This window comes from Chenopodium album, chromosome 4 (assembly GCF_948465745.1).
Source record: "Chenopodium album chromosome 4, dcCheAlbu1.1, whole genome shotgun sequence".
Classification (NCBI taxonomy): Eukaryota; Viridiplantae; Streptophyta; class Magnoliopsida; order Caryophyllales; family Amaranthaceae; genus Chenopodium; species Chenopodium album.
Window position 1 is genome coordinate 1,633,824 of NC_137837.1, and position 14,635 is coordinate 1,648,458.

The 14,635-nt window shown below is 35.6% G+C and overlaps 1 protein-coding gene across 1 annotated transcript; it reads right to left on the bottom strand.

Moving 5' to 3' along the window:
• Window positions 1-225: 225 nt before the first annotated feature.
• Window positions 226-13,850, bottom strand: LOC145628448 (translocation protein SEC62-like). Its single transcript, XM_081680741.1, has 5 exons — window positions 13,673-13,850; window positions 12,487-12,801; window positions 2,127-2,328; window positions 1,463-1,691; window positions 226-662 (listed from the first exon to the last, which is right to left on the bottom strand). The coding sequence occupies exons 1-5, from the start codon at window positions 13,757-13,759 to the stop codon at window positions 392-394; spliced, it is 1,104 nt and encodes a 367-aa protein (XP_081536867.1). The 5' UTR covers window positions 13,760-13,850; the 3' UTR covers window positions 226-391.
• Between the last annotated feature and the right edge of the window lie 785 nt (window positions 13,851-14,635).

Genomic DNA, 14,635 nt, shown 5'->3' on the forward strand with positions numbered 1-14,635 from the left:
GTTTTTCAAAGCTGAAAACGTTGTAGTACAGACAAGCAAAAAAAAAAAGGCTCCTTTCATATTTTGTGTTTTACTCCGTTTTAATTTCAACACTCGACGAGGTTAACAATGCTAAAACGATAGTGCACACATTTTTTTCTTTTTTTTTTTTTTTTGAACAAATGTCTAAGCAAATTTTTAGTTGTAAACAAAAGGTGAAATCAAGATGTTAGTTTCACCAAGATGTTGACGTCCAATAAGGTTCAATTTAAATAAAATCAGATGAAAGGGTCCCCTAGGTTTCTCTCACACGTTAAATACATGGTTTTACAATGTAGAAGGGAGAGAAATGTAACAAAAATGGTAGCCATAAAACTGTAATTTCAAGTAGACAAAATTAACACAATATGGATTATACATCTCCATGATGTTGTGACTGCCCCTTGTCATCCTCAATATCCTCTACGGTTTCTTCCACAGGCTCATCACCAACATGAACATCAACATCTACGCTACTTGGTGGTGGTGGCACCTCAAAGTTGGATCCACTATCACTTGCAGACTCATTATGAAAGTCGGTCACATTGACTCCCTCGGGTTGTTGATTCATTATTCCTGAGATAGCCAGTTTCGGGGACCACTCCAGGACATCATCAATGATATTAGAAACCCTCTTCTGGTACCTGAAAACATAATGTTGGCCATTAGGCTCTGTTCCCTTCAACTTAAACCTATTATTGGGGTCCTAAATTCCTTTCTCAGTTAAATTCAACAAAGTATTTTACGTAGTAATTAAGAAAATCAGCTCGTCAGTCCCATTTTAGTTTGATAAGTATACAATACCAAGCATTTCTTTCAAATTTTTTTCTAACCATGAAAAAGAACTCAGGTAAATGGGCCCTCCACAACTACTATCTTCTCTCTCTACTTCATACTCTCCTTGTTCTCCTTTTTTATTTTTGGGATGTACTTCGTAAATAAAAAAATTTCTATATGCAACTATAAGTCTAAGTGTGTTTAAACTCTACACTCCAATTACCAGTGGAATTTGTAGCACCTTCCCAATCTAAGTAAATCATTCTATTGTACAGGAAAATAAAAAATAAAAAAATAATAAAAAAATCTAATTCCAATATTATAAAAACATACTGTGTGTGGTTTTGTAACTAGACCTTAGATGATAAAAGCAAGGATCTCCTATAGGTTACCACTTATGTTATAAGAACATGGTCGCAAAACAACATTAAAACCAAACTATATGATGGGGCCTGTCATCTCCAAGAAGTCTAGATTATTTTGGCACAATTTGAAAAATCAATGGCCATTTCAAAATGTCCAGTATCCAACATGGGTATTATTGGTAAGGCAATTACACCACAACACTAACAATAAATTTTTAAAATAAAAATCAAATGCAAATTGAGAAAAGCAGACACCAGTAAGTACAGGGCTAGACAAAAATAGATTTGAATATGACACTAACCTAGCTCGAGCAGCTTCATCAGGAGCATGATGTCTCAAAATCAATATGACAACAACAGATGTTACAGCATAGAAAAGCCGGCTAGTCCACTTTGGTGGGTCCTCTTCATCTTTTTTAGGCCAAAAACGGAACAACTCGCTTAATGTTGCTTCTTCTGCAAGAATATTGGGGAAAATCCACACGCGCTTTCCAAGGAAAATCCAAAGAGCACCAAAAATTGTGGCTCTCACTGCAATTGTAATCACCAAAAATTAGTGATACATGAATTGAAGACAGACAGTATAGAATGCAAGTTAAAACTAATGCATCAGAATATAGAATGCAAGTTAAAAATATATGGGTCTTGTAATCTGTTAAAAATATATATCCACCCATTCATGCAATATTATCAGACGAAGTCTGGCAATCTTCAATAAGATTGAAAGCCACCAGTGCAGAATATGCAATAAGGTTGCACCAACAAAGACAGTTGATAGATAAAGATTTGAGGTGGGGTGGAGGGATCTAGTGATTCGGCAACAACTCCATACAGTAACAAGTACAGTAAATGAAAGTGATGACAAGTATAGGCCAGGAATATATGAATGAATTCAGAAACAAGAAGATAACAAGGAACAAACTACAGCTGGCAACAACAAAAAATATCAAGACATAGGAAACATACACATTAGAACGCTAAGTATAAGTAGAAGAATCCCAGCACACGAGTAGAGTACCACAAGCTTGGCCGTGTGTGGGTACACTGGAAATAAGCAGATTGCTAATGTTAGAACAGGCCAAGAGAATGAGAGAAGTGTCTGCCACAAAGGATGCCGCTTTATAAATGTCCATACAAAGAAAGCATCATTATCTGAAAAGGTTTGAACCTGCAACACAACAAGAAAAGTGGCTAATGAACACCAACAGGAAGGAAGAAAAACTTTAGACTTTTTTAAGAAAAGACTAGTCACATAGCAAACGGGACAGCAAATATATCTTACTCTAGATTCATAATAATCATAATCACATCAACTATAGAATAATAATAATAAAAAAAAAAAAAAAAAAAACAGAGATAATGATAATTGCCTAAAGGTAAGTTCATGATTTAATTAGAAAAAACTTACAACTCAGAGAGATAGAGTTAAAAACTTGAGTACTGAACAGTAAACTACGACAAAACACATCATGAAATAGCTCAGTCTTGCTGGATTCCTGTTCTTCAAACACTCGGACAGAGAAATTTACAAGAAAACTATAGCACCCATTTCCCAAGACAGTCAAATGGATGAGAAACCCCAATGTACAATTCGCTAATCCAATTTATCATAAATTACAAGAAAGAACAACATTAAGGAGGACATGAATAGTCATAGATTGTACCCTGACAAGTCCATATTTCAGAAGACATGTTAAGCATAAACACATCATGGAGTAGGAATGTCAAAACAGAGAGAATAGACTTCACTCACATCAGCATATGATTAACATGGATCCAACCCAAACCCAAAAACAAATTCCTACATTTTAAGATGTAATTTACAAATAATATGCAGACTGCTCTAGAGGAACCATCATCACAAATAAGACCAAACAAAAGTCCAGAGACGGATCTTACAACAATAGAGGAACAAGAAAATTTTCACTTGACAATTCACAAAACCTTGCATCACACAGAGTCTATACAATTATACAAATCCAGGTAAAGACCGTGGTACACCCTTGAATAAAAAGGGAAATAGATTGATGATAAAATCAGCAAGAAAATGGATTGGGAAGCTAATCATGAGCTTCAACTCCTTTAAATATGACCATCATTTCCCGGAAGGCCAGCTGCGTTTGCTCACCCCTCTTTCCAGTTTCCATGCCTAATTCATTAATCTCTTCCATGTCAACAGACTAGTCACCTAACGCCTTGTTTCATTGATTCTCAACTAGAGCTGTCAAAACATGACCGGATTCGAAATAACGACTCAAACATGATAATTAACCGACCCATCTGAACCCAAAAATATGGTGACCCAAACCCGACCTGAAACAAACCCTAGACCCGTGTTAACCCGAGTATGTGCAACCCGAACCCGAACATGAACTGACCTGGAGATGACCCGACCCGAATGTAACCCGTAAATTATTGACCTGAACCGAACCCGACTTGAACCGAAATTGACCCAAACCCGTTTTAACCCGTCGGAACCCGAATTTAACCCGCCTAGTTACTAACCTGACCTGAATTCAACTCGACCCGATCCTTAGCCGACCCAAATTTAATCCAACCTATTACAAACCCGACCCGAAATCAACCCGACTTGTTATTAACCTAACCCAAATTCAACCCGACTTTTTATTGCCCCGACCCGAATTTTACCGGGTCTATTACTAACCCGACCCATAAATTCAACCCGATCTGTTACTAACCCGACTCGAAATAAACACGACTTATTATTGACCCGATCAAAATTCAACCCAAATTGTTCATGATCCGATTTCAAATCACCTTAGATGCAATTTAGACAACCTTATTACTGTTAATCAAAGCATTTTGTCTAGAGAGACCAAGACGGTCCACGCCAGCAAAAGAAATGAGCATCATCCTCAAGTTTAAGAGTTAAATATAGTATATATTTGTTGTATGGTCAAAGGAGATAATTATTTTCTTAAATTAAAAACAATAGTTCCCTAGTATATTGCCATATAAATTATAGTCAATGAAAATAATTAACTTGATAAAAATGATAATTATCTATTTATACTTAGTTTAACCCGAATATGACCTCACTGCGAAATGACCCGACTCTAACTTACAAATTATTGACTTGAACATAAAACGACACGACTCCGAGAATGACCCGACTTGGAAATGACCCAACCTGGTTATAACCCATAAAATATTGACTTGAACCGAACCCAACATGAACCCGAGAATGACCCGACTTGATTATAACCCGTAAATTATTGACTTGAACCGAACCCGACTCAAAACCCGAAAATGACCCAACCTAATTCAAACCCGCAAATAATTGACTTGAACTGAACCCGACTCGAACCCAAGAATTACCCTAACCCATTTAAACCCGAGAAAACACAACCTATTGTTCACCCTACCCGAATGTAACCAAACCAAACTTGATAAGAAGTATGACCTGACGTGACCCGTCTAAAGCATGACCCAACCCTAACCCGACACGCATAGGTTATGGAATTAATCCGAATTGACCCGACCTAATAATACCGACCCAAACCCGTCCTGTTTACCCGAATTGACAGAAACCTCCAAATATTCTCAAAAAGAGTGGATATTCAATTTTGGAATTTTTTTACTTTTTTTTCGCCCGGATATATAAATTACTGAAATGTTTACCATGGTCCCAAATACCCTCCGGAATTCCAATTGGGTGGGTAAAACCATCAAATTTGCCTTTAAACAACCAATTTACCGGTTTACAACTTACACCGATTTCATTAATTTAAGCCTACCACGAACATTTATGACAACAAATAATGATCATATATGGTTCCAAACGTCATTATATGACTCCAAGATGTAACCCCTAAAATCTCTAGTCTTTTCGATATCGGGAACCGAAACCTCCAAAATTTCTCAGAAGACGTGGATATTAACATTCAATTTTGGAATTTTTTAGACTTTTTTTTGCCCGGAAATAAAAATTACCGAAATGTTTACCATGATCCTTAATACCCGCTAGTAGTCTAATTGGGTAGGTGGAACCATCATATTTGCCTTTAATCAGCCAATTTACCAATATATAACTTGCACCGATTTCATTAATTCAAGCCTACCACGAACATTTATGACAACATATAATGATCATATATGGTAACGGCATTAAATGACCCCGATATGTATCCCCTAAAATCTTAAGGCTTTTCGACAACCACCCTAAAACCTCCAAAATTTCTTAAAAAACGTGAATATTAGCCTTTTATTTTGTAATTTTTTTACTTTTTTTCGCATAAAAATAAAAATTGACGAAATATTTACCATGGTCCCTAATACCCTCCGCGAGTACCATTGGGTGGGTAGAACCATCCAATTTGCCATTAAACGACAAATTTACAGATTTACAACTTACACCGATTTCATTAACTCAAGTCTACCACAAACATTTATGACAACATATAATGATCATTTATGGTTCCATACGACATTATATGACCCCGAGATGTATCCCCTATAATCTCATTTCTCTTCGACACCGCCCAAAAACCTTCGAAATTTATAAAAAGGCATAGATACTTGCCTTCAATCTTTGAATTTTTTGACTTTTTTCGCCCGGAAATAACAATTGCAGAAATGTTTACCATGGTCCATAATACCCTCCCGGAGTCCAATTGGGTAATTTACCGATTTAAAAACTTGCACTGATTTCATTAATTCAAGCTTACCACGAACATTTATGACAACAAATAATGATCATATATGGTTCCAAACGGCATTATATGACCCCGAGATGTATCCCCTAAAATCTTAAGGCTTTTCAAAAACAGCCCCGAAACCTCCAAAATTTCTCAAAAAACGTGGATATTAGCCTTCAATTTTGAATTTTTTTTTTATTTTTTTCGCCCAAAAATAAAAATTGACAAAATATTTAACATGGTCCCTAATATCCTCCGGGAGTCCCATTGGGTGGGTGGAACCATCCAATTCGCCTTTAAATAACAAATTTACCGATTTACAACTTGCACCGATATCATTAACTCAAGTCTACCACGAACAATAATGACAACATATAATATTCATAAATGGTTCCAAACGACATCATATGACACCAAAATGTATTCCCTGGAATTTCAAGACTTTTCGACACCGAGTCCCGAAACTTTCAAAATTTCGCTAAATACGTGGATATTAGTCTTCAATTTTGATTTTTTTTTTACTTTTTTGGCTCAAAAATAAAATTGTCAAAATGTTCAGCGAGGTACCCAATACCCAATTGGGTGGGTGGAACCATCCAATTTGCCTTTAAACGGCCAATTTACTAGTTTACAACTTGCACCAATTTCATTAACTCAAGCCTACCACGAACATTTATAAGAACATATAATGATCATATATGGAACTAAACGGCATTACATGACTCCTAAATGTATCCCCTAAAGTCTAAGTCTTTTCGACACGCCTGAAACCTCCGAATTTCTCAAAAAGCATGGATATAAGCATTCAATTTTAGAATTTTTTTACTTTTTTCGCCCGGAAATAAAAATTGCCAAAATGTTTACCATAAGCTCTAATACCCTCTTGGAGTCCAATTGGGTGGGTGGAACCATCCAATTTTCCTTTAATTGGCGAATATACCGGTTTACAACTTACACCAATTTCATTAACTCAAGCCTACCACGAACATTTATGACAACATATATTGATCATTTATGGTTTAAAACAGGATTATATGACCCCAGATGAATTCCCTAAAATCTCAAAGCTTTTCGACACCGGGCCCCGAAACCTACAAAATTTCTCAAAACGCGTGTATATTAACCTTCAATTTTGGAAACTTTTAACTTTTTTTCGCCTGAAAATAAAAATTGCCGAAATGTTTTCCATGGTCCCTAATACCCTCCGGTAGTCCAATTGGGTGGGTTAAACCATCCAATTCTCATTTAAACGGCCAATTTACCGGTTTACAACTTGCACTTATTTCATTAACTCAAGTCTACCACAAACATTCATGACAACATACAATGGTCCTTTATGGTTTCAAACGTCATTATATGACCCCAAAATTAATCTAATAAATCTCATTTCTGTTCGACACCTAGCCACAAACCTTCGAAATTTCTCAAAAAGCGTGGATATTAATCTTCAATTTAGGAATTTTTTGACTTTTTTCCGCCCAGATATAAAAAATGCCGAAATGTTTACCATGGTCCCTAATACCCTCCGGGAGTCCAATTGGGTGGGTGGAACAATCCAGTTTGCCTTTAAACGACCGATTTACCGGTCTACAGCTTGCACCGATTTCATTAATTCAAGCCTACCACGAACATTTATGACAACAAATAATGATCATATATGGTTCCAAATGGCATTAAATGACCCCGAGATGTATCCTATAGAATTTCAAGACTTTTCGACATTAGACCTCAAAACCTCCAAAATTTCTCTATAAACGTGGATATTAGCCTTCAATTTTGGAATTTTTTTACTTTTTTTCGCACGGTAATAAAAATTGTCGTAATATTTACCATGGTCCCTAATACCCTCCGGGAGTCCAATTGGGTGTGTGGAACCATTCAATTTACTTTTAAACGGCCAATTTACCGATTTATAACTTGCACCGATTTACCGATTTACAACGGCAAAATTAACTAACTTGCACAGAACTCGACTAGAACCGAAATTGACCCAAACATGTTTTATTCCGTCAAAACCCGAATTTAACCTGACTTGTTACTACCCTGACTTGAATTCAACCCGACCCGAATTTAACCCAATGTGTTACAAACCTGACCCGAAATCAACTCGACTTGTTATTGATCTGACCTTAATTCAACCCGAATTATTATTGATCTTACCTAAATTCAACCCGACTTGTTATTGACCCGACCCAAATTTTACCATACCTATTACTAACCTGACTCGAAATTAACATGACTTGTTATTGACCCGACCTAAATTCAACCCGAGTTGTTCCTGACCCAATTTCAAATCACGTGAAATGCAATTTAGACCACCTTATTATTGTTGATCAAACCATTTTGTCTTCGAGAGACCAATGATCCAAGCGAGCAAAAGAAAGGAGCATCATCCTCAAATTTAAGAGATAAAAATATAGTATATATTTGTTGTATGGTAAAAGAAGATAATTATATTCCTAAATTATAGACTGTAGTCCCCTAGTATATTGCCATTCAAATTATAGTGAGAGGAAATAATTAGCTTGATAAAAATAATAATTATCTATTTATAGTTAGTTAAACTCGAATATGACCTGACTTGGAAATGACCCGACCTGATTGTAACCTACAAATTATTGACTTTGACATAACCCAACTTTAATCCGAGAATGACCCAACTTGGAAATGAACCAACCTGATTATAACCCGCAAATTATTGACCTGAAACCGAAACTGACTTGAACCCGAAAATGACCCGACTTGAAAATGACCCGACCTGATTATAATACGCAAATTCTTGACTTGAACCGAATCCGACTCAAACCCGAGAATGACCTGACCTGATTCTAACCCGCAAATTATTGACTTGAATCGAACCCGAGAATTACCCTAACCCGTTTTAACCCGTGAAAACACAAATTAAATCCGACCTATTGTTCATCCGACCCGAATGTAACCCGACCCAAACCCGATAAGAAGTATGACCCCACTCAAGCATGACCCAACCCAAACCTGACCCGCATAGGTTATGAAATTAATCTTAATTATTGACCCGACCCGAGTTGACCTGACCCACTCTTACCCGACTTAAACTTGAACCGTTTACCCGAATTGATAGCACTATTATCAGCCACAATTATAACTAGACCTAAAGTCAGAAATATTCCTTTACATATAGGACACCTTGTGAAGCCGGGTGGGTTCATCAAACGTATTTCATTTCTACATGCAAAAACACTATAAGACTTAAGCTACTAGAGCACAAAAAATAAGGGCCCCGTGTCTTCCATTAGAAGAGACAAGAGTTGAGCACAGTTTTGAGGCAAGGGAAGGATATCATGCCTAATATAGCAAGATGGCTAGCATAGTGGCTATGGAAGGCAATCTAATTTGCACTAATATTCAGCAATCACCTCTACTTTCATGAATCATTGCAAGTGATGTAGAAAAATCCCAAGACATTTAGAATGTTTTAATTTCAAACAATAGTATTTAGCTAGGTTACAAATGGTGATGCAACACATAGAGGAGCTATAGGAACATGAACTATAAAGGCTAAAAATCTTTACAGAATTTACAGAAACAAAGTCTCTAACACAACTTGTAAGCTCCTTTACCATCCAATGTTGAAGGCCAAAAGATGGAATTTACAACAAGAAAATTACCCGTTGTAATGATATCAATGACTAACTCAGTAATATCAACATTCCATCAAACAAAAAATGTTTTCCCACATGTTTGGATACAATGAATAATTTCTAAAATCAGGCCCACATATTATCACATCCAACAAAGAAAATGTTTTCTCCTTTATTTAGACCTTTCTTTCCCCAAACTCTCACTATTCTCATACAATGTTGGCCAAAGGAAGCCAAAATTGTGAGAAGCAACACAAAGGGACGCTAAACAAACACCAACCCAAACACCTAGTGCAACTTAACTAGAAATAACAAATCCTTTGCAACACAATAAAGAGACAAGATCTCCATCTCCTAAATGACTAAGTGACATTCATAGCCCCAACGCCTAGAGCAACTTGAAATAACAAATCCTTTGCAACGCAACTACACATTCTTCTTTTACAAACTCTTCTTCTTAAGAAATAACTCTCATAAAGTATTCTTAAGAAACCAACTCCATGGTCAACAAGTCCACATCCAATAAAAAGTCATATAGCATTACAACACATCCAAAGATCAACCCTTGTATGAAAGCTCGAATATACTTTAACTTCCTCATAGACTTTACTATAATTACAAAGGAATTAAAAATATTAGAAAAAATAAATAATACTTTCTCCGTTCCCCTAATGTTGCAACAACGGGGGAAGACACGAAATATAAAATGAGGAGAGATATAACGTAAAATAAAGATAGAGACCCAAGTGATGAGGAGAGAGACAAGTAGAAAGCATGTGCAAATATTGGGTCATGTTGCAATATTTGTAAAACTTCCGAAAATGGTAATTGTTGCAATATTTAGGAAATAGGTGAAGTAGTAAATGAAATATATCTAAAAGAAAATTTGTTTGTTATCTAGTTTCCTTTAAACTCTAAGAAGTTGTTCTTATATATCCCTATCATAATAGCTTAGATTGTGTTTGCAAATGTTCTTAAAAACGGTTCAATACTTCCGCATATAAAGAGACATAGATTCTGTAGTTTAAAAGAAATGCAATTTGTTGACTACTATCACATTGGGAATACAATAATACATAGCTCTTTCTCCTATTATGCTTCCAGTTTCTTTACTTCACTTTGTTTCTTTTCTTTGTTTTTTGTTTCTCATTGCTTCCTTGAGTTCCATCTATTTCCCCCACTATCTACTTTACCATCCAACTATTTCCAATCAACTTTCTCAATCTCTACCAATTAAGGTATTGCCATCTCTTTCCAATACATTCTCACCGTTATAGAATCTAATACTTATTAACAATATAGGTCAACCACAAATTCTCAAATCAAAATGTAGAGCTTTAAATAACTACATAACATTCAATAATCGAAAATCCTATCTCCAAATAAAATCTATCCAAGTAAAAAACCTCAGGTTGCTCAGCTAACCCCAAACAAAATCCAAGCATTTCATAAACCCACCATTGCAGCAATAAGTCGCTGACAGAGTCGCGTATCATAAAGACAAAATTCCTAATGCAATCACCAAAACACCTCACATTGCTTTAATATATGAATCATTATTCCTCACCAAACAATACACGTTCAATTTCAAACTTAAGATCCAATGAGAAGATGAATCATTCGCAGAGACCTGCAGAGTATCTTACCTGGCACGCTTAGAAGCGTGTGGACCACACACTAAGAACAAGAACAATTGCTCAAAGCCTCGTAATCAAAAAATTTAGCAGCCATATGCCCAATTGCCCAGCACAAAATCAATCAGTAAGGTGTAAACCATATTTGATCAGCAACATATAGCACGAGCCTTCTAAAGGGCATAACAACATGCTATTAACAACTTAGTGAGAGGATAGTGGTGTACATCCCACAATCTCTACTCTCACAAATGTGTACACTAATCACTAGAGGTGGTTATTGGGTAGGGTAGCCCAATGATAATAGGGTCAGACCAAGCTTAAAGGGCTTTTAATGGACAGGGCCCTGCCCTTCGTCAATATAGGGCCAAAATGTTTTTCCAATTTAATTAATAAAGAAAATAGATAATGCAAAAATAGTTACATAGATAAATTTATATTCATATATACTTAATAATGGCTTTGTCCAATATTTTTTAAAATTGATATTTTGTAGGCCCATCCATTATCGACCCGCTATTGACTAGGGGTGAAAGTTCGGTTTGCGATTTGGATTATAGCCAAAACCGAATCCAATCCGAATTAATTCGATTTCGGAAATCTCATCCGAATCCAAACCGAATTATGATTCGATCCGATCCAATCCAAACCGAATTAATTCGGTCTTTCAAATTAGAATTCAATCCAAACCAAATTTTGTTCCCTTCTTTTGCAATATTCAAACCCGAAACTCGAACTTCACCTAGAAAATTCCTACAATCATTTCTTTTTAACTAAATTCTTTGTGAAAGAGTAAGATATTGAGAAAGGAGAATTGAGAACTAGGTTTTTTTTTAAGTTTATATATGAAAGGGGAAAGTGGTTAGATAATTTGAAAAAGAAAATGAGCTTAAATTATTGGGTCGAAATTCGGTTTTCGGTTTTTTAAAACACCAAACCGAATCCAATCCGTAATCCATATTTTTTAATTTTTTCAATCCAATCCAATCCAATTCGAATTTAAAAAAATCCAAACAGAATTAGTAATTCGGTTTGGTTTTCGGTTTTAATCGGAATCACTTTCACCCCTACTATTGACCCGCGGCCCGCATTGGTCCGTCCCAATATTGACCCTATAAAATTTGACCCTCTTTAACCCGACCCGCAACTGACTCTCACCGACCCTGACCTGACCCGACCCGCCCAATAACCAGGTCTACTGATCACCCATATTTACAGCTCTAAATACTGACTTGAAAGCACAATAAGTTAAAAGTCAGAAGAAAACAAAGTTTATAAAAAGAAAAATTACCCTAATTAACATCTCAAAGTCAAACCATACAAATTTATAATACAAACTTAATTCCAAAAGTGTCTTTTCCTGTTTTTTAAGGACGGAAGGGGTTGGGTTAGGCGAGCAAAAAAAGAAACTTACAGGAAAGATCTCCAAATGTGCAGGCCATGTTGACAACTTCTTCTTACCCGGCCTTAAAGTTTTTACAACACGGTCACATCGTACAATGAGGTTTTTCTTCAATAGTACATCGGCAATATCTTCTGCTTCTAGATTACTATCTGAACCCAGTATATCTCTGACCTCTGGGTGACTTTTTAAGAATCTCACAAAATCCTTCCCCCTGAAGTACTCAACGCGTGTCTCTTGTAAAACTGCCCACCTTGACTCCAATTCTTTATGATCTCTCACCTTTTCAGCAAATAACAGGTATACATCCTTCTCTACAGCTTGTTTCTGAAATATAACACGACAATTCAAATCAGAGATGTATCCACACCTCCTCAAAAACACAAAAGGAGCTACATAAGACAAACATGGATACATAGCAAGGAAAGAATAACCTATAAGAAATAAAAGAGCCACCTCATTTGCTTTTGTAATAAACTCGTTGTTTCAAACGGGTTCAAATTACCAAAGTAACCAATCTGCTAGAGCTAAACAATAAAAAACGAATAGAAATTCAAGCCACCAAATCATATACATCACCGAAACGACGAATTCACATAATTGGTACCAGTCTTTCCAATATGCTCCATCCGTCCCGAAACAGTTGCTACTTCCCTCCTATTCTCTCTCCCTAATTCATTCCAAATGTTCTGTAAGTCCGTATCAAGATGAATCCGAGCAATAATCAACTTACAATTACCGAAAATGAAACAAACTTTCTTCAGACATCCCAAATTATACTATGCGTATGTTATATTCGAAGAGAAATCACTACAAAATTGGCATGCATTGCTTAATTTTCTTAAAAACACCATGATCTCATACACTATTAACATCTATCAATTACGAAAAAACAACCTAAAATAAACAAAATTCAAATCTAAATCACCAAAACAAACTAAAATATCATTCATCACAACAATTAAACCTCAATTCACAACAAAACTTCAACCGAAATTGAACAATTCATCAGCCAAAACAGATAAAATCATCAACCGACAACTAATTCCATAAACAGAAACATCATCAAGAAATTAATCATCCAAAATGTGACAAACTAAAAGACGAAATTCAAGATCTGTAACTAACTTAAACCCTAAATCATCAAACAAAAATCAACAAAAATGCGAGAAAAAGAGGAGAGAGAAAGAGGCTGAACCCGAGGAGGAGTATCACTGCCGCCGCTTTGCAGAGATCCGGCGGATGATCGCCGGACTTTCTTCTTATCGGCGCCGGCTTTCTTCATATTTTCTCTCTCCTCTGATTATTTTTGTGATGGAAGAAAGAAAAATGGGTTGGTATTTCACGTATTTCGACGAACTTATTTGAAACGTTTTTATGTTTCTTTCTTACAAAATCTGTTTGATTTTTTTTATGCTGTACTCGAGTGTAGCATAACGAAGTCATTACTTGTCGTTTTAGCGTTTTGAGCTTATGTGGCGGCGTGTGGATGCGCCACCTCAGAGCCAATTATTATACACGTTGGTAAGTAAAATATATAATAAAATGAGCCATAAAAATAATACAAATCTAAATTAAGGGAATGAAATTTGAACATGTAAGAGAGTCTATTATGTTAGGGCTGTACAGAGTTTGGTTTGGACCGTAATCAAATCAGACCAAACCGCATTTTAGCGGTTTGGTTTGGTTTACGATTTGGAAAAATACGGTTTGGTTTCGATTTTTTGGGAAATACGGTTTGCGGTTTGGTTTGGTTTTTCAAAAATTATAAACCAAACCAAACCGTAAACCAATAAACCCCATTTTAATATTTATATAATATTTATAAAAATTAAAATAGTTATTATATATTTTAAAAAAGAAAAAAAATAATAAAAAAACATGAAAAATCATTAGAAGACGGTCAGTAATTCAGTATAATACTATACTCCAAGATCAGTTTAGCTCCGGCAATCATTGATATCGCATAATGTAGCCCTTGATGTTGTCAAGTTGTTGCCAATTATTAAAAACTATAATGTAGTATGAATTTTTTTTTTTGGACAAATGTATTATGTTTTTTTCCACTGTAATTTGTTATGTATTATTTTTATTATGTGTTATTGTGTTAGCACTTGATTAGTTGGTTGTTATTTTATTAAAACTTTGTAGTGTAATTTAA

Bases quoted from the DNA above. Each gene is read 5' to 3' on its own strand.
- LOC145628448 (XM_081680741.1), bottom strand. From the start codon at position 13,759: ATGAAGAAAGCCGGCGCCGATAAGAAGAAAGTCCGGCGATCATCCGCC. The intron at 1,692-2,126 runs GTATGTTTCCTA...TTACAATTGCAG, and splicing joins TATACTTAGCGTTCTAATGT to TGAGAGCCACAATTTTTGGT. The intron at 663-1,462 runs GTTAGTGTCATA...TTATGTTTTCAG, and splicing joins GATGAAGCTGCTCGAGCTAG to GTACCAGAAGAGGGTTTCTA.